Below are 27,346 nucleotides of genomic sequence, written 5' to 3' on the forward strand. Positions count from 1 at the left end.
AAATTTTGCAAAATGCAGTTCACAGACTTTTTGATATGCATTTTCTTTAATAATTTAGTTAAATATTGCATTGTGAAAATTTTCAGCAAAGGGAAGGTACATAATAGTTCTTTACATTTTCATTACATCGACTCTGGAAGTATGGCCAACCATGTCCCCCCACGCAAAAGAAACCCCTTCAAAACACCAAAACAAAATTAACAACCTCCCAAAAAGAACACTTTAATGGCTGCTGCTTTTATAAAAGTATATATGTATATGTTTAGGTTTTCTATTACAAGGAAAGTCCTAAAAGCAGGAATATACATTTTTGCTTATCAGAAAAACAATGAGTCTACCATGCCCCCATAGGTGTTTCCAAAAATACTTTATTTGCTTCAATAAATCAACAGTTCCAGAAAAGGCAGCTAAAGGACTGCTTCTTTTGTTTACATTAACCTAAAATCCATTTGCCAGGCTGACACTATTACAAATCAGACATTATTGGGGATCACTGCAAATTCTTCAACGCATCTGACAAAGAACACTGCAAGAAAAGCCTGTAGTCAGGAATTTCAAGTACAAAGTGCAAAGTTTCAGGCTAAAATTCTAACAACCAAATAGAACAAAGCATTAAAATGTAACCATTGCCTTTTTTCTTTCTTAAAAACAACCAACTGAAACAAACAACAACTGAAACACTATGGCTGTGTTAAAGAATTAGCAGAAAGCAACACATTTTTTACAGGTAATAGTGTCTACATAACTGCACATTCTATCTATCCACGCTCAGCAAGAATTTCTGCTTCTGAGTTGATGGCAGTACCCAGAGAATCCAGCATAAAGTAACAGTCTCTTTCTAACAAAGTTTGGAAAGCCACTGTCAATTATAAATTCAGCATTCCAGGTATCTATATGTTGCATGGTATTAGTAAAATCTCAGCATCTATTGTAGATACAACAGAGAAAGCATGTCTAACCTTTGGAAGTTATTTCAAGCCTGTATGGACACTTCAACATACACTTAGAAAGTTAGTCCAGTAATCCCTGCCCTCACTTTACATTGTGTATTGGGGTTCATGAATTCCCTGGAATAAAGTCAGTTCTGGGGTACCAGCAGAAAAAGCTGCACTCTACTACTTTCTTCCCGCCTTCACAACAAAAGATGACGAGGATTGTTTTTACTGCCTCTGGAATACTTAAATTCTTCCAAACCAGTCCTCTGAACCAAAAGCCAATGAATGACATGACACAGATGTTAAAGATGGCACTGAGCTATACTGTGACTACAGCACAAGGTGGCTCCTGTGAGGCTGAGAACAGGAAAGCTCTGTCATTGAGGGAATAAACAGACTCAGGACTGCAAGAGCAACAGTCAGTGCCTCCTGACAAGGCAGCAAGAACTGACTAGTGCTTGGGGATATCTTGCTGTCCCTGGGATTGGGCTTTAGTCCCAACAAATTCTTAATCAATATTCTCAATTTCCAGTTTGATAAAGAAAAACACAAATCTGGCAAACCCTCCCTTGTATAAGACTGCAATTGTGTTTCTGTTTAAAATAAGTGCTCAGCACTATACCAATTTACTACCAAATACAACACAGGCAACTGTATCCCACCACCTGCAATTTAGTGTAGCCAGCTTTTGAACAAAACCCAAGTACATTTAAAAAAAGAAAATGGGCTTTGTGCCACCAACTCAGATGAATCTTTAATGTGCTATGAAAGAATAAAGTCCATTTTTGTACAAATAATTTTCTCAACTGTAACAAAGTCCATACAAAAGGGTATGCAAGTGCATATTTTAAAATAAGTAGCTACGACTGCAAACTACAATTGGATTTAATATTCATTTTGAGATTTTAAACTAAACACAATTAAAAAAATACTGTATGGATTGTGTATTGCTGACTGCCTGTATTTTCCCCCCTTCTACAGCAGAGTCAGTATAGTTGCAGATTGTTTTGTTTACATGCTTATACAAGCTTCAGTGATATTGGCAAGAATATTCTCAGTAGTGCAAATAAACTTCCTCAGCAATAGCTTGCTCATGTGTCAGCTCTATTTAAAATAATGAAACAACATTGCAAAGTTTTTAAATGGGACTCTGAAGCACATGGCATGCATAGCACAGTATAAATGGTTAAGCTGTCACGCAAAATTTTCTGAAGCCTAACTTCCTATCCTTACTCTTACTACAGTTCCCCAAAATAGGACTACAACTTCTCTGAAGTCCTACCAAGTTCAGACAGAAGAGATCCACCATAAAGGTCTTTGGTTCACTCCTCTGAGTTCTCTTAAGTAACTGCTGTGTCATCCACCCACACGTGGACCAGGAACATTTTTTAACCTTCTGCATAAGATGACCACTGAAATGCAAAATCCATAGGAGATGTTTCTAAAAGACAGTAAAAAAGTAAAAAAGCACTTGACAGCCAAATCAGCTCCACTAACCATTCTGCTAAAAAGTCACTCTACACACTTCCGTTTTCTTCCTTTAAAAACATTGCTTATGTTGCTCACAATTCTAGGTTTTCTTTTGCTTTCAAGACACAACAATTTTTCTTTAGAATAACAACTGTCTGGACCACAATGTCAAGCAAGCTTCAACATTTCTCCTAATCTGCTGTCAACAAACACTGATCACAAAGTGAAAACGTTAACTCATTACCAAGAGAGTAAAAGCAAGTTGTGCCATCTAGTGCAAGATTTGGCAAAAATTTCAACGATTGCAGTTTTGTTTTGCTTTGACACAGGTTAAGATTAATGCTTGTCACTTGCCTTTACAACTTTCAAGATTTGCCAGTCTTAGATGTGAATAGTTTCATGGACTGAAAGGAGCACTGGGGTTTGTACCAAATCTATCCTTTCAGACACTGCACTGAGTCACCACACAGCAGCTGCTCTTTGGAGATTGCACATATGGGGGCACTGCTGCAGCAGCACAAACCAAACTCCTTCTCTTCCACGTGAAGGGGTGGTGGTGGAATACAAACTGGGGTGGGACCTAGAGGCAGGAGAGGGAAGCAGAAAAGGGAAGGAATTGGTTTGAGGGACATAGTAAAGAATGAGAAGGAATTCAGAGTTACATTCTTTAGAATGAGGGGAAACAAGGAAGAAAGCAAATTTCAGTTAAAAAAATAAAATTAAGAGCATGTTTTAAAACATTACTTGAAATTCTGTTTCAACTACTCCAAAAACCAGTACTGGAGAACTGCAAGAGTTTTCACATGGACTTGTTAAGAAACAAAAGTTGAAAGGATTTCCTGGTTCCTTATCTGACCCCTGCAAACTCTGGTAATCTGTTTCATCTCTGTGCATCCACTAATTAGGCAACTGAAGCAGGGCAGTCTGAAGCATTCATTTCTGCAGTAGACGACATGAAAGCACAGAATGGAGAGGTTACAGGGGAAAAAAGTTATGCTGATGAGCACTTAAAAATTTTTTTAGGACAAGGAAATAACTCTCAAACACAGATGACTGCCTTACTACGTGAATGAATTCTACTGCTGGCAGTGACAGAATTACAAAGATTTACTTAAATCAATTCACTTTGTGATTACAATAAAAACTAACATAATTTACATCTACCAATAAATTTCCTTAGGATTTATACCTACTGAAAAACAGATGTAGCAGGACTGGAGTAATGGACACCTTGCAATATTCTCCTAGTTTTAAGATGACATGTAGTTTATCTGCAGCTTTCTTCTTCATATATGGAACAAGCCTCTTCGCAGGCAGCCATTGCTTGCACTGAACTATGTTCATCAGGTAAAAAATTAAAGTGGCATGGAAGTCACCTTTATAGCTGACAACACACAAGAAGGGTACATAATCCAATGAAATATTTAAAACACAGCACACTGTATTACACATGTAATTTGTTTTTCATTTCAAGTTTATTAAAACTTTAGCAGTACAAATGATCCAGGTTTTAGATTATCAAAAGACCAAACTGAAGTCCACATCTTTAAAAAAGGCGTTCCCCAAAACGTCTCTAAAACTTTGAGACAATGGAAACATTAAGTCCACAAACTCATCCATGCCTGTCATCATCTGTTCCAGGACTTGTTTCACGATCAGATTTTTTATCCTTACTAGGGGCATGATCTCTCTCCTGACTCTTTGATTTTTGGTTTACTTCTTTTTCTGCTGAGGATCTGGTCTTTTCCTTTTCTTTACTGCTGCGCGAGTATGATTTTTTTGATTCTCTCTCTTTGCTACTTGGTCTCTTTTTTGAGTCTGGACTTCTATCCTGATCTCTACTAGACTTCTTATCTCTGCCAGATTCAGGACTACTACTTTCACGGCTTTTTGAACGCCTCTTCCTTTGGCTTTCACTATCATTCCTCTTATATGAGCTTCTACTTTCCCTATTTGAATACCTCTCCCTGTTTCTGCTTTGACTTTCATCTCTCTCTGAACTCCTTGATTCTCTCCTCCTCCTGGTTTCTCTTCCTCTGTATTTATCTGGTGTACCTCTCCTTTCTCTGCTTCTTGATCTTCCTCTCCTCCTTGTTTCTCTATCTCTATTCCTTGAATAGTCCTTACTTCGACTGCGATCCCTGTCCCTGCTTCTGGATCTCCCTCTCCTACCCCTGTCTCTGCTTTTGCTGCGATCCCTTGTTCTGCTGCTGGAGCTGTGTTTCCCTCTAGCATGCTCACGCTCTTTGCTTCTTGACTTGCGTTTCTCCCTGTCTTTGCTCTTCCTATGCTCTTGTTCGTTACTTCTTGAGCCTGCTCTTTTACTTCTATCCTTGCTCCTACTTCTTTCTTTCTCTCTCCCTCTAGAATCATAGTGCTTTTCTTTTTCTCTACCTTTCTCATGGTCTCTCTCTTTGCTTCTTGATCTTAGTCTCTTTTCATCATGTCTGCTGTGTCTGGAGTCTCTTTCTTTACTTTTTGATTTCTCTCTGCTTTTACTATGGCTTCTAGATTTAGCTCTCTTCTTGGATTTGCTTCTGTTATGCTTGTCATCTTTTTCTGAATTTCTTCTTGTCTCCCTGTCTTTACTGCTGGATTTGTGATCTTTTTTCTTCTCTTTTTCCCCTCTTCGGCTTGGACTTTCAGAAACTTGCCTGTGGTCTGATATTCTTCTCTCTCTTCCTCTTCCTGGGCTCTTTTGATTTTCTTTCTTGGTTTCATTTATTTCACTCCTTGGAGAGAAAAAGATACAATTTAAAAAAATGTTTTCATTTCCCTCCACTCTGAAAAATTAAACCAGAAGTGAGACAGCTTCATAACTAAAACTTCACATCAGATAATTTTTATTACTAACTATGTATTTGCAGTAGCATGGTTAAACTCACACACAATTAAATAATGGAATAATCAAGTCAGCACCCTGGCTTCTTGAAAGCAATTGTAATTGAAAATCCAAGGTAATAGGTATTACTTTTAATTAAACAAGCAAAAAAAAAATTAAGAACTAAAAACTTTTTAAAAACCCATATGCACATATTCCAGAAAGAAATAATCTTACTTGTCTCCTTTTATCCACCTTTCTCCACTAGAGACTCTCATTCTTTGAGCTCTTTGCATTTCTTGCCTCCAATGTGGAGGAGTTTCACTGCGCCGGAATCGATCTCTTGACCTGGATCTGGAAGGTGTCCGGTAACGCTTGGAGGAAAGAAGAGAAAATCCCACCTTAGTCTGAATTTCACATGCTGTGATACCTAAGCAACATTTGCACCCCTGGCACTCAGTTCTACACAGCACCTAACAGGACACTTTGCATGTATATACCAAGTTTCCACTGGCAAGTTACTAACTTACTGAAAATGTATCTGACAGTTTACTAAAGAGGGAATACACCAACTCTGATCAAATAATTGATTTTAAGGTAAAGTCTACATCAGGATTTTTGTAGTCTGATGAGAGGTTTTCTGCTACTTTGATTTGCACAAATGCTAATGTTTGTTTACTAAAAATGAAGATTTGTATCTTTGACAGGCAATGCAGAAACAATACTTCACACTTGTTCAGGATTTTACTAAGAATTGGAGGGATAGAGACTTCAGTTATTAAAAACATTTGCTACATGCAGCACATAGCATATGGCTTCACAATATTGAAACAGCCAATTTGACAGCTCCCCCCTGCCAAAAGGGGGAGAAATCTTCCCCACATTCTTGGCACTGATGTTACTGGTTCTGTGTTCACTAGAACCCTTCTTGAAGTAGTTGCATTCACCTATTTAAATATTACCATATTAACTTAAATAAAATATTTTAATGGTTTTTTCTCACCCCCTTCTTCTCTTTCCTGTCCTCCTTCAAGCCTCAGTCCTCAAATCAATTACGATGCGCTTATTTTTTTAAAATCAACTATCCCAATGAATATGATTAGTAACACCAGCAGTGAGACTGTGCTACCACCTTGCTTATTTTGAAGAACAGATTTCAAACATTTACCCTTGGTCCTCTTCCTTTTATTTTCCTTCCAGATCTGGTGACTAACAGTCTTCTCTGGTATGTTGACTGTGAGTTTGACAGATTACTAAAAATAATTTAAAAAGAATGATATTGTTTGTACAATTAAAAAAGAAGGAAAATCAGTATTACAACCTCTTCAGAAACTAAATGAAAACACACCATTTTATTTTACAGCAGACAGTAATATCTACACAATAAAACTTCAATTTGTGACCACAATAATTTTACAAGATTTCCAGGTTTTAGACTCAGACTGGACAGTTCCAAAGTATGCTAAATGAAATTAAGCCAGTCATTATACATTCTTTACTCACCAAAACCATTTTCAAAGACTAAGCCTTTGTTCTAGGACAAAGACAACAGTTTCCAATAAACAGAGAAATCTATTTTTCATCCAGCAGTGCTTACAACACAGAACTGTTCAACATGGAAAAGATTCAACATTAGAGCTCTAAAACAGCAATGTGACCATACCACTGGCCAGACTATAGTATGTGACCATACCATAGTCAGACTTAAATCAGATATATTACCTCTCTCTTTCCTTCTCTCTGCTTTTTCTCTCTTTTTCTTTCTCATCTACTTTAGGAGGACTTTTCCTCATCAGGAACCGGTTTTCAGGTATGGGAGGAATTTCTTCAGGACGGACAGTAGATAATGGCTGTGCTTCAGTATTTTCATCTTCACTTTCACTGGATGAGCTTTATTTTTGTATAGAAAATATGGATAATGAGTTATATATGGATGAGGGAAGACCCTTCAATCTATTTAAATAATTCAGAAATTGTCTTAATTCAATATACAATACCACAAGAACCTCAGAAAACAGAGCTATTTCAGAAACAACTTTTTTTCCCCCCCGTGATATATTTGCTCCAAATTATACAACAGCAGTAGATTTCTGACCAACACTTTTTCTCTACTAAAGACAATGGTGCAACACTGAACATAGACATACTGTCTACTTATGCAACTTTTTAGTTTATTTTCTTTTTAGAACACTTTCAGGAGACTAAAAATTCAGATTTTACACTAGAATTTGTAACTGTCTACAGACTATAGTAATTCCAAGCAATTTACAAACTTCTGTGAAAAGGGCTTAGGTGCACAGAAACAGTGTTTAGGCAGCACTGCCTTAAGTAAACGTTTCTTAAATTCCACTGCTAGCTTGGAAAAATATGACTTGCACTGTGTCCTTTATGATGCTTGTATCCTCAATCATCTGTTCTGTTTATGCTGGATGTTAGGTTCTGCACCTTTAAGGTTGGTTCTGAGAGCAAAGGGGGGAGAAGAATCCCAGAATTTGTTATCAGGGGCTGCACTTGCTCTCCTGCATCCTTCTCCTGGACCGTGCTGTCTGCAGCACAGGCAGTGGGACAGAGCTCTCCTGTGCTTTTAGTTAGTTTTTAGGTGGCTGAGGCAGTGAATTTCCCTGGACTGTGGTTTTTCTTTTTCTGGGAACTGTTTGAACCTGCACTGGACTGAAAACCCAGAAGAGCACCAGGAGCTGACACCTGTGGCCACCAGGGCCTGGGACACTGCATTCCAGCACTGGAGGGACTGAACACAGACTGAGTGAGCCCAGTTACAGCCCATGACAAGGCCTTTCTGAATTTGTCATCCATTCACAACAGTGAGAGGTTTTATTGTTTAATATTGTTCATTTTTAATGCTTGTCAATACTTTGCTTTTTAAATTAACACTTTTTTCTACTTTTCTCCAAGGAAATCCTTTTCCAAACCAGCTGGGGGAAGGGCCACTTGAATCTGCTTTTCTAGAGGGACCCCTTTAGGAGTTTCCTCCCAAATTGGCCTTATATCACGACAAACTGACACAACTTCTATCTCACACTGAACTGTAACAAAACTATTCGTTTCAAAATAACATTCTCAGAAGCAAGACTGCTTTCTCAATTTTATTATCTTCCAGGGAAACTGCAAGAGTTTTGGCATATCAGATGAAAAAATTGAAGTATTAATTACTTAAGAATTATTATTTAAGAACTTATTAGAAGTCAATTTGTTAATTTTATGTTTAATTTTGCTATATTCCTGCATACTACATTTTTCTAAGTTCCATCACATATACTTCAAAATGAATTGTACAGAAGTAAATTTATGGCAACAAACTATCCCTACCCATTTCAAACCTATCACTCCAACTTTTCAAGCCAACTGAAGTGTGAGTTCATTTGTTTACTCCTTTACATGCTGCAGTACATGGGCACATGAATATGACCCTTCGTGATCACATTAGAAAATTTATTCTTGTATATGGAAACCAATGACCTCCCAGACTGCAAACCCTGCACCGCTAGTTTACACAAACATAGTCTGTAGCTATTAAGACAAGAGAATGGTACTGTATGGTGTACATGTAACAAAACAAATCTCAAAACTGACCTTTTCTTGCTTTTCTTTCTCTTCTTCTTTTCTTTCTTATGTTTCTTGGAATTTCTCTTGTGTTTCTTTTTTCGTTTTTTAGATTTCTCTTCTGAAGCACTCTCAGAATCCGATGATGAATCGGAAGATGATTCTGAATCGCTTGAACTTTCTGAGTCACTGGATGAGGAAGATGACTTGTGTCTCTTCTTTTCTTCTTTCTTAGCTTTAGATCAGAACAGCAAAGACACATTTTAATACCAAACACTTCTAAACTAATCTCAGAAAAATCACTCATCTTGTACCTGTCTCTGTATCTTGCATCCTGGTATGGACCGGACCATTCTATCTTGTATCTCTCAGATTCTTTTAATTGTGTCATGAAATTACTTCATCAAAATACTTAGGAACAAATTGACATTTTGGAAAAACATTGTTTCTCCATAACAATACAATACAATACCATAAAGGATACATCTAGGAAAACAAGACATTTTCATAATTTGGATTTATGAAACTAAGTCTAAAATTTATACTGTCAAGCACTTTGCAGAACCGTGTAAGTTTTCTGAGGATATTTTATACAACATAACCTACATACAAAGAAGTCATTAAAATGTATTTACAAGTGTTTATTAAAAAATTCTTTAGCTTCAGGTTTCACCTGACTTCATCAAATCACTAATAAGAGAAATTTTGACTAGGACCTCTTCTACAAAACTGGTACCAAACTCCCACCTTAAATTAAGAAATTTAATGTAACAGTTTTTGTTCCACATTTTTTTGGTGAGGTGTATTAGCTTAGCTAGCCTGTAATAACCTTTCTAAATACTGTGTTAATACTTTGCTTTCGTCCTTTTTTTTTTCCTCCCCAGAACTTAAGATTTTCCCTAGAACTTTAAGATCTTCTAAAAATTCTACCACTTGGCCAGAGAAATTCTTCTTTTATAATTTTTTAAAAACTTCTCCTTTTCACTTATTCCTCCAACTTTAAGGAACTAAAAAAAAGAAAAACAAAAGAAAATATGACAAACATTGCACTTTTCTAGGTGATCATCCTCTCAAATCCCATGTTAAAAGCTTATCTAGGCCTCTGCAATATTGTAATTGTTATCACTGCATCATTCATTTTACAGCATCCTGTAACATGGCTCAGTCATCATCCACTCATTCCTAAATAAATCCAATTCTTCCACCTAAGGAGATAATTTGCACAGTTGATGAGGCACTTCATCTGGATATTCACTGTGTGAAAATCAGATCACCTTTCCTCAACTTTAACCTATGACAAAAACACTCATACCAAGCACCTTGCTTTTACTGTGATTCCTTCTGCTAGTGGCATCTTAACATCTTAGCCATCTTACCTGTTAAAGCCAGGTATCAGTTCTATTTTCATTCCATGAAGACCTAATTCCTTTCTCTGTGTTGCCTACCAGACAAACTCATATAATAAATACTTAAGACTCCCTTGGTACCCTAATGTACCCTCCCACAGAAATTCATCACTGTAGTTCCCTCACAGGCAGCCTCCTTATTCCTTTGTCTTAAAACTAAGTTCTTAAAAGCAGCCTTCCCTGATAACTGCCTCATAATTCACATAATCAGTTTGCTTTTACCTCCCACAGTACTGTACCACAAACAGTTCCACTGTTAGATAACTCTGCTGATGATCTTGCATGACAATGACTGCATCCCAGAAACTGCTCCTCCTATCTGGATTGTCCTCCCAGTAACTGATAAGTCCAAGGACGTCTCCTGTTCCTCTTGTTACCTTTGGACAACTGCTTGGCAAATTTGCTTCAGCTGATGTGCTATCACACTGTTCCTGCTTTTTCCACTGCTTCAGGCCAGCACAGCTCATCAGAGGTTCCACGTTGGGCATTCAGAGAACAATTCCAGCCGTGCTGCCATTTTCACAGTAGCAGCCCATTTCTCACTGGAGGTCTTACACACAGCCTTCCCCTTTCAAAAGCAGGATTCTCTACACACTAGAACTTCCACCATGGTCTGTCACAGCATCTTTATCATGCTGGCCGTGCATTAGGGCCCATCAAGGCTATTGTCTTCCCCCACACTCTGCTCTGCCCTTCACATGCCTGATCCTGCTGTGTAAGGCTTCTTGCTCCCCAAACATTCCCACTGCCCATCGCTATCTAGAACTGAGCCTTACAGCTTCATCGACTGGGTATCCCATCACCCTGGCACCAATTTCCCTCCTTGGCACACCAGGCCAGCTACAGAAACCAGAGCTGCCATGAATGCATCAGTACTGAGTCAGAGACACAAGAACATAGACAAAAGGGTAAAGGCAACACAAGTCAAATCCTTTCAGAAGCCTGTTCTCTTTTAAGAGAAGTTAGAGGGAAAACAAAATTTTTGTATTTATATCACTCACTCTTTGGATACAAGCACTTTAAAGCCCTGCTTAAAGGCTGCAGGTCATCACTGCTCAGTGACAAAAATTTCATTTAGTCATTCAAGAGTTCTAGAGTGGACTTCAAAGGGAGTGTGACAATCCAATGAAGACATCTATGCAAGTGGGTGTCTCATTCCCTAGGTTCATCCACTCTGTAGCTGTACTGTTTTATTTTCTAGTTACAGCACCTGTGCATCTCCCAAGAGATGCCAAGCTACAGAATACTGTCCAAAAAACTATAATTTCATCCTAACACATGGCATGATCCAGAACCTTTCAGAAATCAGGAGCCAAAAGATAACTTTGCTTGGAAATCTGTGGTATTGAAGAGATCGCCTCAGACGCCAAAGTCATTCTACCAAATATCACAACAAATGAGCAACAAGGAGGTGAAAAAACAAGAAGCTGAAGTTCAAATGCTTGTATTTTCCTTTGCCCAAACAAACCATTATTCTTGTGCTGTGCTTCAAAATCCTTGGTGCAACCCTTCCCAGTACATAACAGAACGTGCTAAGAATGAAATAGCAAACAAAATAAGCATCTTGGCTTTCTGCTAATGACATTCTCCATGGTGACAGGAACATCTTAGGTTCTGCTTCTCTTATAAAATAAGGCTTGATCCAAGCTCTCATACCATGTTCAATTCTGCAGTGGCAGAGCAGGACATCCCTTCCAGAAAGACAGGTTCTGTCATGCTCTTCTTTAAGAATAGTTTATAGTAACTTATAAAGTGTATGAGCTAAAGGGCCAAACCCAGACTTTTATAATCTAAGTGCCTGTTTTGAAGAGTTACCTTAGAGCAACCTGAAACAAGTTCAGTACCTTCCAAAGAAGTATGAGTTATCAAATAAAGTCAGACTGCCACCAATCTTCTTAACACAGCACTCTACTTGATACGACAAGTGCTTGCCAGCTTTGTACTAAAATGTACTGAGTATAAGAAAACTCAAGACAGGAGAAGCTTTGAAAAAAAGCATGAATGATTGTTCTTTAATGTCTTTTGCATCAACAACTTTTAAGTTCTTTAGAAGACAGATTGCTCTGCAACGTTATACACCTTTTCACCAACCATGCCATCCTCTATCACAAGTAAGCTTCTAAATATTTTTATAAGCAGCCAGCATGGAAGAAAACAAGCAAAATTACCTCATATGTACAGTTCAACTTTACCTTTGGATTTTGGAATTAACTCTCCACAACTCAGTATGCGTACTTCAGCATATGGTTTACTAGATGCATCTGTTTTCTGGTTTTCTATTTCTCTCACAACTTCCTGACCTGAGATGACTTGTCCAAAAACAACATGATGCCTGAAGAACATAAACAAAAGTAAGTATTCTTAGCACTTAACTTTTCAAGGCAGGTCCCAAACAAATGTAAGAAGAAAATAAGAGATATTTACCCATCTAAGTGAGGTGTAGGTTTAGTTGTTCTGTTGTTTCCAGATTTTAATTTAAAAAGAAAAACAAAAGCAGTATTAGTGAAAAGCCATCAGCATTCAAAGCATGTAACCTACACATAGGAAGATGAACATTATTTTGAGTGTACTAACAAAATTGAACAAAACCAATATATATCAGTCTATGTTTGTGTGCAGTTAAAAATATTTAATGTTTTATATGTTATACTAGCTATTCAATGAAACACTTTGACTATTACACTTTACTGAAAAAAACCCCAAAAACGCACATAGATTTTTAGACAGAATCCTCATAAAGGACATAATAAGCTTCTACTCATTGAATTATATAGATACTACCAGGAACAGATACAAAAGTCTGCAGGAAAAATGCAAATAACCTTTTACACATTAGAAAATAACCAGAAAACTGGAAGAAAAAGTATCTTCATGTAGAGATTACTTGACACAGAAGAACTGACTCTCTCTCAGCTTTCCCCCATACTAGCATTACTAAGGTATATGTGTCAGTTATGGAAGAGTAGAAAACTGGGATGATTAATGATCATTTAGAAATCTCAAAATAAGGTTTTAATGCTGACATCCACAACTCGTTATGTTAACTAAGGCCATGAAACGTGGGTAAGACTGATGTATTTTGAGGATATTTTCTGTAGATAATTTAGAATTTAAAAGAGTCTGCTGCAATGTATTTTTAGAATTTAAATTTTACCTATAAGTGAGACTGTATTGGAAAGCTATTTTGTGATTAGAAAAAGCCCTCTACTAACTTTGGAGAGCCCCCAGAGCTGTTTTGCCACCTTCCTGAAAACAATTTATTAGAGTAATAAGAATTTTACAAGGAGCTAACAGGTTTGCTTTTTTGTCCAAGTTAGAACACAGCAACTGAAAACTACTGAAAGCCCTTTTGCACAGAAAATTAAATACAAATAAGCCCATTAGGGGTAAAAATAAGTACATTAGGAAAATGGCTACTTCCAGGCAACCTGGTAAAAAACCATCAATTTTTGCTTTGCAGAGGAGCTAGTCTTCAATATTTAAAAGGATTCCCCTAACAGTTTACAAATAGCAAACCATAAACACATTTCAAGACATTTCAATACTTACATAAAGAACTGTGAACCATTTGTATCTTTCCCTCGGTTGGCCATTGAAAGGAGAAATTCTTTGTTGTGCTTTACAGCAAAACTTTCATCTAAAGAAAGTGTTTTCAGTTATTTTTTAAGCATATGATATATGCTTAGGTAAATGCTATCATCTAAGTAAATGAATCCTAATTAAATAAATCTGTTAGCCACTTGAATGAAAAGTTGTATTAAAAATAGACTAAAAATAACAGCTATTTTAAAACATCATTCTGTTCATTCTATGTAACAAGGAGAAATATGAATCCAATGGTTTATAGCCTGAGAGGAAAAAAAATTAAAATTTAGTATTCTTGCACAAAAGATCTGTGTCCTACCAACACTAGCAGAGATGTTTAAGTTGTTGCTCCATTTTTCTTTGGAACAGAAGCTGTGTATTAATGATTAATAAATCCCTAATTTTCAGGCATTTTGTTGTTTGTTTTTTTTTTTTTAAGTACACACAGAGAGTTTGATAGGAATCCCAAACAGCTTGTTTGTCTGACAGACAGAGATGTATTTATCAAGTTAGCCATTAAGAAAATCAGTTTAACTTCAATGAATCCTACTTCTTACGAGCAAGGAATTGTTAATAGTTCAAACTAAATCCCAATGAAACTATGAAATGAAAAAAGCGTAAAATGTAATCACTATTCTTCATTTAAGACACCTGTAAGAAATAATCCTCTCCCTTCTTTCCCAAAACAGCAAAAAGGCTTTTGGGGGAAGGAAATTCTGCAGACATGAGGACATTTGTTCAGTACTGTTTGGATACAGACAGCAGGAGGAAGTGTTAACAGAGAAAAATGTACAATATTCAAAATGCTATTGTCACTAACCATGAAAGGGACAGTCCCACTCACTCTCCAATCACCTGTACAATAGCATCAAGTGTCAACCTAATCCTATGGTGCACTGGTAAATTGATCCACAAAAGCAAAACTTCCCACAAATTCAGTTCCGTACTGTGACCAGCCAAGTTGAACAGCCAGCCCACTATTGCCAGAAGATAAGTGGAGGTTGTGCTCATTTTTCCATTTCTCCCAGCCATACATTTCCTCAAATCCAGCTACTCATTTGTGTTACTTCTTATGTTTGCCAAACTGGATCCACTCACTAACATGGGAATATATAAAAATTTTTGCTACAATAATCTGTAGGCATTGTAGCAAGCTGAATCAGGCTAGTTTGATGGGAGAGTCAGTGCAAGGTAAGGCCTCCTCCCTCTTTTAGCAGTTGCAAACTGTTGATTCCACTCAAGTTCTCATATAAATTTGCAGCCTGGCCCAACTACAGCAATGAGTAATTATTGTGTGTGCTGCAAGCTCAGACAACCACCAATGGCAAAAAAAAGTATCTGGGAGGGAAGAGGGGCTTAACTTTGCCTGGGTGGCAGCTACCCAGCACCTGGGCTTAGGTGTAACACAGCAACTGCTCCAATAAACACATATGCTCCACTACATTCTGGGCAAACACAGACTGAGAAATGCAGCAACTATAGCTTCTTCTGCAACACTGGCTGAGAAAGAATCAGGTCCATGAGAAAACTAAAAGCTCTACCATCTTGGGTTCAAGAAAGCAGGGCTCTGTGTGTTTTTTAAATAAAAATTTGCAAGGAAACCCAACCCCATCAACACCTTTCTCCTTTTCCCTCAAAGAGAAGATCATCCCCAGCTTTCAGCTAGCTGAGCAAGCCAAAAGTAAATGTCTAAGACCAGCAATAAAAATGTAAGTCTGGTAAAAGAGACAAATACAAAGGAGTTCAGTTTTAGTTTTTTGTTCATTAAAATGGTTCATATCTTAAAAGTAAAATAACTTTAACGGGACAGTCAGAGGCCTTCATGACCAGACAAAATCTTCTTAAAAAAATGGAATTCAGGTTTACAGAACAGAGACTACAGAATGTAAAGGTAATTGTTTAATTTAACACCAAAATAGAACAGACTGATAGAACTCTTACCTTCAAAAAAGCCACCATAAATGGATTCTCCTCCTCTGCCATTTCCTTAAAAGAGGAAAAGTGACAGTTAAAGTAGTGATTAAAAGAGTTACATTATGTGGAAGGTACTTCATAACACTGATGTAACTGCATCCAAGTCACTTACATTATTCTTCAAGATATGCAAACACAATCAAGATGCATCTTTGTAATCCAGAAGCAAAAAACTTGGAAAACAAGAAAATATTTTCCCATGTATTCAGCAAGAGTCTCCCTCTTTTCTTTATTTCCCAGCAGCAGATACAATATTTAATTCTCATGCTTCAACCTTTCAGTAGCAGGTATTTGGTTCTCTGAACGACTGAGATAACTTGAGCAAAAGTGGGTGAATGCACATATAGAAGTTTATTATACAAATCCTCATGGAAAGGATCTCACACAGAAGAAAGGGGGAAAAGCAGTGATATCTGTCAGAGAATAATTAAGTAAATGGGTCTATATAGAACTTTTGAAATGTTTTATTACATAAGCGGCAAAATTTTCTTTAAAGATTCATGTCATACCTTCACTGAAGTCACCTCCTTGGATCATGAAATCTTTCACTACCCTGTGAAACAGACAACTTTTGTAATGCAATGGCTTTTGGGTGGACTTTCCTGTACCCTTTTCACCTAAAGAAGAAAATGAACAAAACCAAAAATTACTCTCTGCATCTTCATTACAAAAAAAGTTCTATGTAAAACACTCAATCAAAATCATCTTCTGTGCTCTGAAAAACTGGCCTGTGAGGCAGACTTACCTGTAAGAAAGTGGCATTTAAGAAAGCAGTGCAGAGATTATTTTCTGTCTCTACAGTTATACTAGAAGAACACCTTACTGACATTAGTATACAACTCTGGTCACTGCCATGCAGATTGACTGAAGCTAAACATCCAGTTTATATTCATGACAACTAGTATTGCTCAGAAACACGCAAGAAACAATCAGATCTGTACTTAAAAAACATCAAGGCTAAGGTACCATAAAAACTTGTAAGAAAGCCATAGAGGCAGGGGGAAGGGGGAGGACTCTCATTCCCCCCTCGCTCATGATGACAACTGCTGTCTTCCTCCCTTGCATCAGCACTGCTGTTTAGGCAAACTCTGCTTCAGCTACAACACAATGGCCTCTCCCTGCTCAAAGAGAGAGGATTTCTGCTGAGTTAGCCAGATGAATGGCTCATGGTGTGTCCTGTGAAGGTAACAGCAAGGTAATCAGTGGGACTTCTCAGGGAAGACCACTTCCTCTTCATGCTGGCAAACTACTAGACAGCATCTTCCTATAATCTTATTCTGAGCAATTAAACTGGAAGCTTTTGTCAAGGGCAGTTCCTCTGAACTTACAGACTGGTGTCTCCATATGGATTTAAATAGCTAGAAAAAGACCCCACTTTTGATAGGAACTCTGATGAATGTGATGCTGTGTATGTTCCACTAACTTGGTGTATGCCAGGAAAACATGGAGCTGTGGATCCCTGTTTTACAAAGGCAGCAGACACTTCTCAGAACTTCCAGAAAAAAAGATGAGTAAGAAAAACAAAATTTAAAAGCTTGAATAATTTGCTGGTGATCAATATCAAACCTTCTGCATCTTTTTCTATTCTATTCTTATATGTGTTAAGGCAGTGCAATAGTTCAGGATGTGAATTTGATTATGGATGTCAGCAACAAAGGATGAACTTAGTTTATAAGTGTTGCTGACCTGAAACACTGTTGAAGACTTCAAATCACAAATATATGGCAGCAGTGGGGAGTAACACCTTTATTCAATAATCTGACTTTTGGGAGATTGACAGCAGATCAAGAATGCCACAGTCACGTGTTAACACAGTCATAGCCATTAAAAATCATTAAAGTTCAAATTTGTTAACAAATTTTGATTATTTGATTTTGCCATTAAACCTATTATCAGATCAGATAATGCCTACATTCCTGCAGACATCCTGAATGGTGTGCTGCATGATCTAGTTAACTTAACATGAATGCAATCATGTATCCACACCTGATTCAGATCATACTAGTACTGCTGAGGGATTCACTATTAACAGCTACAGACTCTTGACCTGAAAAATAACCAAGCTGGAAGGAAAGGAATCAGAAAAAGCTGAAGACAGAAAGCATATATGCTATTTATGTATTCACAAAGTTATTCTTGCAACAATAAACTCAAGTTTTGCTAAGCTGTCAGCATTTGCAACAAAAGTATGCAGTCCACAGGAAAGTAATTCTCTTTGCAAATGTTTCCAAGGGAGAATCGCCTGAGTATTTTCCTCAAGAAATACACTTTCAATAGGAGTAGAAATCACCAGTGTCCATCAAGAAATTAAAATAACAGAAAAAACAACTGATGAATAAAAGCATCACCTTTCAAATTCCACAAAGTATCATAAGACTGAAATGTAAGTCTGCATGGTTGACCTCTTGTTGGCTACCTTTCAAGACTGGATGATGTTACATAATGTGAACAGTAATATCTGTGCTAGTAACAGAAAATCAGCTTACTGTGCCTGTATTTAAAGTTGGTTAGTATATACTCCCTGCAACACAGTAAGCCAAAGCTATAACTGCTTTGCTTTACATCGTATTTGCAGGCTCATATGTGCACCATCAGCTAAATATTTGGAGGTGTCAAGAAACAATTCTGAACTTACTTCCACATTTAAGAAAATGTCACAAATAATAACAGAGATCAAACTAATTAACATGGCATTACATTAAAAATTACAGATTAAATAGTAAAATCTACAAACCTGTGCAAAGGCAGCGAAAATTCTCACATGTCTTTGGACACACATCTGAAAACAATTCAAAGACCACTCTTCCAGCTAGAAAAAAAATCAACAACACCATATTTACTGTGAAGTTAAATGCTATTTATATTATTCCTATACATATCTCATATGAATATCATGCTACTGAATTGATACTTTCATTTTCTTACCGGGTACATTGTTGATGGCTATGTCAAAAAAGCAACGCGGTCTCTGGACCTTTACTCCCATGGCTTCACAAGTCTAATTACTGTAAGCAATGAAAATAAAATTTAGTTTTTCCTTCTGTGCACTGAAATCATGTGTAAGTCAATACAGGTGTAAGGCAATACAAAAGTCAATAAAAACTAGAGAAAACAAACAAAAAACCCCAGACAGCAAACATTAGCATTTTTTGAAGTTCAAAAAATGCCAAGTACTTTAGGTCATTTTCATGTGTTGTAGCCCCAAATGAGTGATTTTCTTCATGTTTGCTGCAATAACATTCAATTTAAACTTGAGTGCCATACTTCAGGTGAGGAAATACAAAAGGAAAAGATACTGTGAGATATGGGCAAGACTTTAGCATTCAATTTTCAAATTTCAAAGTTCAGTATTTCCTGGATTCCTGTCATGGCAGTTACCAGGCATTGCTCCAATTAGGATTCAAACCATTCTTGACAAAAAAATACAAGGGTGTATTTTTTCCACAACTGCTGCTAAGTGAAATTATTTTGGCTTTTCATAGTCTCTTTTCCTTTTATGTCATTGTTTATTTCTTGGGACACCATCGCTGGTATCATTTAAAAGGTGTATAGATGCATAGTGCTGCTTAAGGACATGGTTTGGTACTGCTAGATTTACTGTTGGACTCAATGATCTTAAGGTGTTTTTCCAGCCTAGAGAGAATTTTAATGCAACTTTTGCCTTAGACTATATAAATCCTTTTATTTTTGTGTAACAAGCTATGTCTTAAAATTCCATTTGCATCTCCAACATTCCAACATTATGTACAATCATATTCTTTTCCTTTTCTAAATCCCTATCTTCTCTGAATTACTTCAGACTGGGAAAAAGAAAAACAAACAGTGGCAGCAAAAGTATCTGTAAGACAGGAGTACTTTTTCCAGAATTTGGAATATAATCCATACATTTTCAATCCTAATTATTTTTTATTGCCAGAAAATATGGCTCAAATCTAGCTGATACACTGCACACATCTCTCCTAAAGCTTCACTCATAGCTGTACCACAGAACACGCTTGAAAAATTCAATTGTTACCATCTGTCACTCTCAGCATATGAACAAGAGGCTGTAAAAAACCCAAGACAGCAGTGTAATTATGTTAGCCTATATTCTCCCTACTTGTGCTGTCACTCCTAACATTTTGCTAAGATTACACAGCAAAAATCACAGGAACAATGCAGGACTGGTTTAAATTAAACACCACTCAGTAGTTCATTATTCATGTGATTTTAGAATGAGAAGATTTTAAAAAAATGCAGAACCTCACTAGATATTCTCTAGGTGTGAAACAGATACATTCATACACACAAGCCAGACACTGGTCCAAAGGAGCAGGTTTATCTCAGCCTGCTTGAATTGAATGAGCATTTCTCTCCTATTAGTACAACCAATTTTGTGGCCGGCAGGGAAACAAGCAGAGAAGATGGCCATAGCTGAAACCTCGGATGCCATAGGTCAGCAGGAGGCTGCCCAGGCCACCGCAGCCAAGGCAGGCAGGGTGTGGCCAAGGAGGGGACGGGATGGGATGGGATGGGATGGACGGGTTGCTTTCAGAACTGAGACCCCCCAAAGCACAGCACTCACTGTCAGGGCTACAACAGACCACACAGCTGCATGGGGATACTTTTTTCAAATAAACCTTTCACAATAAATGCTGTCCTAAATATTGGTTGGTGCTAGAACTGCCAGTTTTAACTGAACTGAGACCTCTAAGGAACATCAGTACCACAACTGATTGGCTGCTTGCACTCAAATTTTAAGCATTAAATTCTAATGCTTAAGTGAGAAGGGATTTGCTGCTTTACATGCAGTCTGCTTGAGAAATGTAGAGGAATGCCTCAACATCTTTGTACAATATTTTAGCCAAAATAAATAACAACTATCGTAATACATGACACATGAAATAATTGATACCTGACACATAAAATAATTTTTATTTCAAACACCGATAATGATTAAAGCTATGTTACAAAATAAATATACCTATGTCAGTCAATTTTTAACTCTGTTTTGTAGATGATGGGAGAGAGAAATCAGAAGTAAAGAATTCTACCCAGCTCCCTACCCCTACCAAGTTTTCTCAATTTGATGTTTTCCTACCTTAACATTGTTTCATGAGCAGTGGAACAAACAAAGTTAGTCCATATTCTAACCACCACCTCCAGTGTACCCTGCACTTTCTCTAAATCCTCTAATATCCCCTAAACACGAGCTGCACTAGATTCTAAATGACAGGTAAAGCAAGGGGTCAGTATGAACCCCCTGAACTGACACCAGGCCAAGTAAATATATCTCATTCTCAAGCTTATGGTGCCCAGAAAACCAGGCTAAGATATCAGTGGCATTTATCCTACCTAACTCACAAGTCAAGTGAGTGTTTCTTCTCCAATATACTTAATTATACTTTGCACTGTTACTTTAGCCAGACCCTTTCCTGATGGGCTACAGGGCAAAGTACCAAGTTATAAATGGTCCTTAAAAGTAATAATTTCTATTCATGTAGTAACACCAAACACAATCTTCTACATACTGATCATTTAAAACCTGTCCATATTAAAAGCAAGTACAGGGGGTCTAAATGTTAAATACAAAATCAACGAAGAAAACCATCAACAATATCCCAAGAATAAAGTCAGAAAATATCAACAATGAAGTCAGAAAATCATAAGTTCAGTAGCACTACATGGCTGACAACAGGGCTTAAATTATTTGTGCTATTTCTCTCTCAAAATTTCTTTTCAGTTAGAACATGGATATTCTTAACTCTCAATACCCTGCATTTTTTAATTGTGAACTTGATGGAATTTCACTAGTGAAAGGAATATGAATTTGATGTCAACCCAAAAGATGCTTACTATACCTACATTCCAAAAATGTGCTATTCAGGACAATCTTGGTAAGTCAGCTCACCTCTTCCTTCCAAAACTCTAAGGAAGGACAAAATATCAGCCCAAGTACTACTCTGAAATTTTCAAGTTATTCATCATTCTCAACCACCTTCTTTTTGAAGAGGCTCTTACTCAAGTCTAAGTAGAACCTATAACCAAAAAAACCCAAAGCCAACCCACCACCTAGAACAACACTTCAGCATATTTAAACAAAGGGCTTGTTTCTTTTATGTCTGAAAGTAGAATTACAGTTCAGCTTAGAGCATATTGGTATTTGTTGATGAATACATCAAAAGTACTCAGTCTTGTCAGAACAGCTGCATCCACAACCAACATTTCACCAACTGTGTCCCTCAGGGTTCACATTACTTCACACCTCCATCAGGCTCATTATTTTATTTAAATATTTGCAGGATAAAGCTGGCCAGCTCAAGGCCAGGCTACCAGCAGCTCTTCTCCTCCAAAATGATCTGTGCCAATGGGAAAAGATAACTATCCCAAACTGTTCACAAGCATCTTTCCACCAGGGATTATCACTGACATTTGTTGATGCGTTTAAAAAACACATCTTGGGGAATTTTATTTCCAAAATCACCCATGCCAGCAGGGATCTGGTAATAGTACTTTTTAACACATACTAGAGCATTTTGACTGAAGAGGCCAAAAAGCACTCACCAATGCACATCAACTGAGTATCAGTACGTCATGCAGCCCAAAGAAGGTGACAGCAAGCAGCAATACAGCAGGATTTCCTCATTTTATAGGAGGGAAAAAACAACCTTCTTTAGAACTGTGCTGAACTACTGATTTGTTTCAGTCCCAGTACTACAGAACAGTAAACTAAGACATATTTAGTAGGAAAAAGATACATTGTGTCCTATTCCTTCACTTGCTTCCCTGTCATCACCAGTTCTTTCAGATGTTTAATTTCTCCTTTACCTTGCCTTTGAATGTGCTTCCTTGCATCAACGTACAATTACCTGCACTGATCTTCATTCAATGTCCAAACAAAGCAAACTAAGTACATAAATCCACATTGCTAGCATTTTGTTTCACACCATCTAAAGGCATCAAGATGCCTTTAGATACATATTTCAAAGACAGGCATGCAGAATCTCCAGAAATGCATTTTAATGCAAATGCACAAAGTGAACACAGAGCATATATCCTTTAAGGCTGTGGCTGCAGTCAATTGAACACAATATAAATGTGGGCTGATACTACAACAGAGGGTTCCTACACCCACATGTTTGGCTTGCATACAAGTGCCTACCTGGCTGCATAAAAACCACCCTTTCCTCCTCCCTCCATCGAATGATAGTGCAGCAGCACCTATCAGCCTAAAGTGATGGCAAAGGCACAGACTAAAAATGCTACAAGTTCTTTCCAGTATGGATTAACTAGAAGTGAATTTATGATTTTGAAATGGGCGACATGAAAATTTGTTCACAGATCCATTCCTGTGACAGAGCTTGCAGCTGTGTTAGCATGATACCAAAGATGTGAACAAAAGCCTAAACACATCAACCCTCTACCTCCATAATTTCCTTAGCATTTTTCCATAAACAACACCATCTTTTCCTCTGTACTTCACGATCTCAAAACTCTGAATTAGCAGCAATGACATCTAGGGAAATGATTTTTTTTTTCATTTCACTAGCCAGCAGCACAGGATTTTTGTTGCCAAATTTAGGAATAATGTGCTACACTAGAACACATTTCAGATTTAGGATGACATCTTTGCAAACACATGGATTTAACACACCTATAAGAAAGAAAATATCTGCTTTCTACACAGCTCTATGAAATTTATGTAGGAAGACTTTCAAGTCATCATTAAAAATCATGCATTATAAGCTTTCAGTCTGACAGAAAAGAAAAACCACCTATAAAATAAAACTTTCGACATTTTTGCAGGCAAAAAGAGATTCACACCACTTTTCACCAGGCCTCCTCTCTATAACAATGTTAGAAGTATTTACTGGACTACCAACATAGGATTTGTTTCCCTCTAAAAAAGGAAATCAGACACCTGACAATATCAACTGTTGTCTTCCATGCACATGAGGCAAGGGAGACCTTAGAAAATATTTGTCAACCTTAGATAGGTCCTGACTAAATATGCAGTACATACTCCTAACCCTACTGCACCGGTAAATCACTTATACCACTTTCAGTATGATTTCTTGCAATTATAAACATGAATTTAGTCTTCTTGTACTAAAGTATAATGAATGCATACCCAGTTTTAACACCCCAGCTGGGAGAGCATAAAATTCAGCTGAGAAGGTAGTACCATTCTGAAACTGTTTACACAGAAATACAGGCTCCTACTGGATCATCCCCTTTATTTTTCTAGAAAAGGGATTCCTTCAATGAAGAATGTTAAAATACGCTCTTGTCACTTGCAACTAAAAATCTATGTTGTCAAGTCTTAGTCACGATTTTCTATTATCTAATTTACACAGAAAGTACTTCTTTTCCTAATTTGTGAAAAAACACTGTTGTTTTCTGTCAGGTCTGTACACAAATAAGTGCACTTGTTGATGTGAATTTGAATAGGCCTGGATCCATGAACTTTTATTTTAAAACTTAAAAAGTGCTAAGAAAAGGCAAGTTTATGTTCTTTATGAAACAGGGAAAAAACCTTTTACAGGGTGCAATCTCCAAGTCATGCAAATTCCCCAAAATTAATTTCAGCAATGAAATCCTTTCCTACCAGTTACTGAAGATGAGAGTAAGGCAAGACAACCATGCAACAGTAAGAGACAGCTCTGAATGCTGACCCATATTTGTCAACATAACCAAAAAACCTTGCTGTATCATCTTTTATTCTTGTGTTCTACCCCTTTCTCTACTCCTCTTGATCCCTTCTATGCTTCATTCCAGCCTCTGACCTAAACCTCACTGCATTAGAAGATGGCCACATCTTTTCCCTGGCACTCACTGACTCTCTTCCAAATGGAAGCTAGCCTCTAAATTACCATCAGAGAAATCATGCTGCAACATACTAAAATCCTTCACTGTTACATATTTTCACTCTCAATTCCCTCATAATCCCCAGATTTTCTGAGATCCTGTGAGGAAAACAACCCAAATCTTCTCTTGATAGCAGCTTGATGACTGCTAGCTAATTAAAGCAATAATGTTTGTTTCACAGAAGTGAAAGAATGGGAAGTCTTAATGAGAAATGTAGTCCCAAAGGGTGCTCTCAGAGAACTACTAATGCTGCTATCCTTTTTATGCTACCCCTCAGATCTACTGCACATACAGGAAAATACATTATTTCTGAAACATTTATAAATAATTTTTACAAAAGGATAACTCAAATTCTGTGAGTTTAGACGAACTAATGCTTCATAAATCAAGTCTAACCTACAAATTGTTACCTTATTTTTATCGTGGTAGCACCTAAAAATCTGAGCAATGCTGGATCCCAATGCAATGGGAATAGTGAAACAAAATGGCAGGAGGAAGATTTTAAAAAACCCAACAACATAAAACCACACCAAAAAAAACCCCGAAAAAACCTACTAGTAACATTTATCCTTGTCCAAAGAACAGCCTCTTCTGCTGACAATATAGAAAAAACCCACAAAACCTCCAAAATATTCTCTCAAAAAAAAAAAAGCACTTAGAAAATAGACTATATGCAAAATAATGGTGTGACATGTCTCTTAAATTAGGTCTCACATGAGTACTAAATATAATTAACTTAACCAGTCAAACATTAGGAAACTACTGGACAAAATAACTTTACCATTATTTATAAATTTTCTAATGGTGATTGAACTTAAAGGCAATGTTCAGCATTACAACAGATACTCTGTCCACAGTTTCAGTGAGCTATTTCTTAAGTCTTTTAAGTCTCTCAAAGCCTCTTCAAGGCCTCAAGGTACAACCATATACACGCAGTATGTCATGGATACAAACAAAATGAGCCTGAAACTCAATACTCATAGAAGTCTTTGGAACGCCTTGGGAAATCCCTAAAAGAGAGATGCAGAGGAGTCTCCTGCCAGACACGGTAGCCCCTAGAGGCTCCACTTTCCTAGGCGAGGCCTGCAGAAGAGAGAACATGTGGCAGGCAGACAGCCCCGTTCCTTGCTCGTCTAGGGGAGGAGGGAAGACTCATTCAAACTCCCCAGGCAGCACCCGAGCCCGAGCGGGGCGCTCGCTGCGCACACAGACCCGCGCCCAGCCAGGCTGCGGAGCGGCACAGCCGGCCTGGCAGAGCCGACCCCTATTGCAACGCGCGCCAGGCCCCGTGCGCCGCTTCACCCACCCTGCCGCTCCCGCCTGCCTCGGGCCGCACTGGCGGCTCCTCACACCGCTTCCCTCCCGGAGGCCACCCTCACCGGGATGCGCCGAGCGCCGCGGTCCGCCTGTCCCCCGCACACGGCCGGCCGGGCCTTGCGAGGGGCGGGTGCGAGGAGGCGGCGGGGGCGCCAGCCCCAGGCCCGCTCCGAAGCGCCGGCCGGGAGGGGCCGGAGCTCCTACCCGCGCCGTGACCGAGCTCAGGCCCCGCGGCGCTGCGACCTCCTCCTCCTCCACCGTCCGCCGGGCCCCCGGCGCGGCCCGGGTGACGGCCCCCGGCGCGGCCCGGGCGACGGCCCTCACTCTGCCGGGCCGGCGCCCGGCGCTGCACGGCGGCGCGGCCGGCACTCACCCGCTGGCGGCCCTTGAAGCCCCGCGCTGCTCAGCGCCGCGCTGCCGCCATGTTGGAGCTGGTGCGGCACGGACTGCGTCAGTGGCGGACGGGGCGGGAGCGGCGACCCGGGGGCGGCGCGCCGGGGGCGGGCGGGGGAGCCCGGCGACGGGAGCGGCGTTCCCCCGGCCCGGGCACGGTGCAGGGGTCGCGAGCAGCGACACAGCCCAGGCCGGCAGCGCGGGCCGTTCGCGAGGAGCCCGAGCGGCTGGGGGAGGGGCTCCCGCCTCCTCGGTCTCGTCAGCGGCGCCCCGCCCCTCTCGCGGCCCCGCCGGGCCGGGCCCGAGCGGGCGCGGCGCGGGAAGGAGCCCGAGGGGCTGGAGCGCGGCAGGTACGCGGGCCCTTCCCAGCCAAACGTGCTCGAGAGCAGTGCTGCTCTTCCCCGCCGATGGGCCCGCGAAATGGCCAAGGGTTGGTAAATGAACCGTCCTGCACGGTGCTGGAAGCGCGTAGGGTTCCTCCAGCAGTACACCTCGCTAGGGCTTGTAAAGAATTAAAACGGGAATTTAGGCCAACTGTGCAAAAAATGAGTAACTGATAATAGTATCCCATATGTATGTATTGCAATTCAAAGTTAATGTATCTTAAAATTAAGGAATGAAAGTTTATGGCAATGCCTAAAGTTGTGAGCACCTTCAAAATTAACTAAGACTGGCACTGAAGTATGTACCTCCTTTGATGGGTTTTAAGTCTAACCAGTAGGCATTTGGGTCAATAATCACATACATAATGAGAAGTAATGCAAGTTATGTGACTGGCTGATGAGAAGTTTGTTTGAAGTAAAAACCCCAATGATCTTATGGTTTTATGGAAAATAACCCAACAAAACCAGTTTAAAATGTGAAACTAACACCTGTGAGTTCTGGAATCCTGAAGAAGCTGGTGAGTGAACATCTGTTCAATAAATCAACACTGGCTTTAGCACAGCATGCTTTGTTAAGTCTTGCTTTCCTCCCCTATGTTTCCAGTTTAAAATGTCACTGCATTATCTAACATTTTTAATTTGGTTTAGGCATTA

The 27,346-nt window shown here is 38.8% G+C and overlaps 1 protein-coding gene across 1 annotated transcript; it reads right to left on the reverse strand.

The window, feature by feature from the left end:
• Positions 1 to 348: 348 nt before the first annotated feature.
• On the reverse strand, positions 349 to 26,391 carry PPIG (peptidylprolyl isomerase G). The gene is made up of 13 exons (XM_066553096.1): positions 26,290 to 26,391; positions 18,678 to 18,757; positions 18,487 to 18,561; positions 16,262 to 16,369; positions 15,720 to 15,764; positions 13,743 to 13,830; positions 12,618 to 12,647; positions 12,386 to 12,525; positions 8,818 to 9,022; positions 6,949 to 7,116; positions 6,395 to 6,479; positions 5,464 to 5,600; positions 349 to 5,137 (listed from the first exon to the last, which is right to left on the reverse strand). Exons 2-13 carry the CDS (start codon positions 18,736 to 18,738, stop codon positions 4,018 to 4,020), a joined length of 2,262 nt encoding a protein of 753 aa, XP_066409193.1. The 5' UTR covers positions 18,739 to 18,757; positions 26,290 to 26,391; the 3' UTR covers positions 349 to 4,017.
• Between the last annotated feature and the right edge of the window lie 955 nt (positions 26,392 to 27,346).

Source organism: Molothrus aeneus, chromosome 7, assembly GCF_037042795.1.
Source record: "Molothrus aeneus isolate 106 chromosome 7, BPBGC_Maene_1.0, whole genome shotgun sequence".
NCBI classification, from domain to species: domain Eukaryota; kingdom Metazoa; phylum Chordata; class Aves; order Passeriformes; family Icteridae; genus Molothrus; species Molothrus aeneus.

What these genes read in the sequence shown, in the direction of transcription:
- PPIG (XM_066553096.1), bottom strand. Translation starts at nt 18,738, where the DNA reads ATGGGAGTAAAGGTCCAGAGACCGCGTTGCTTTTTTGACATAGCCATC. An exon ending in AGGAGGTGACTTCAGTGAAG is followed by an intron (nt 15,765 to 16,261) that starts GTATGACATGAA and finishes TCCTCTTTTAAG; the next exon opens with GAAATGGCAGAGGAGGAGAA. An exon ending in TAAAAGGAAGAGGACCAAGG is followed by an intron (nt 5,601 to 6,394) that starts GTAAATGTTTGA and finishes CTTTCCTCCAAG; the next exon opens with CGTTACCGGACACCTTCCAG.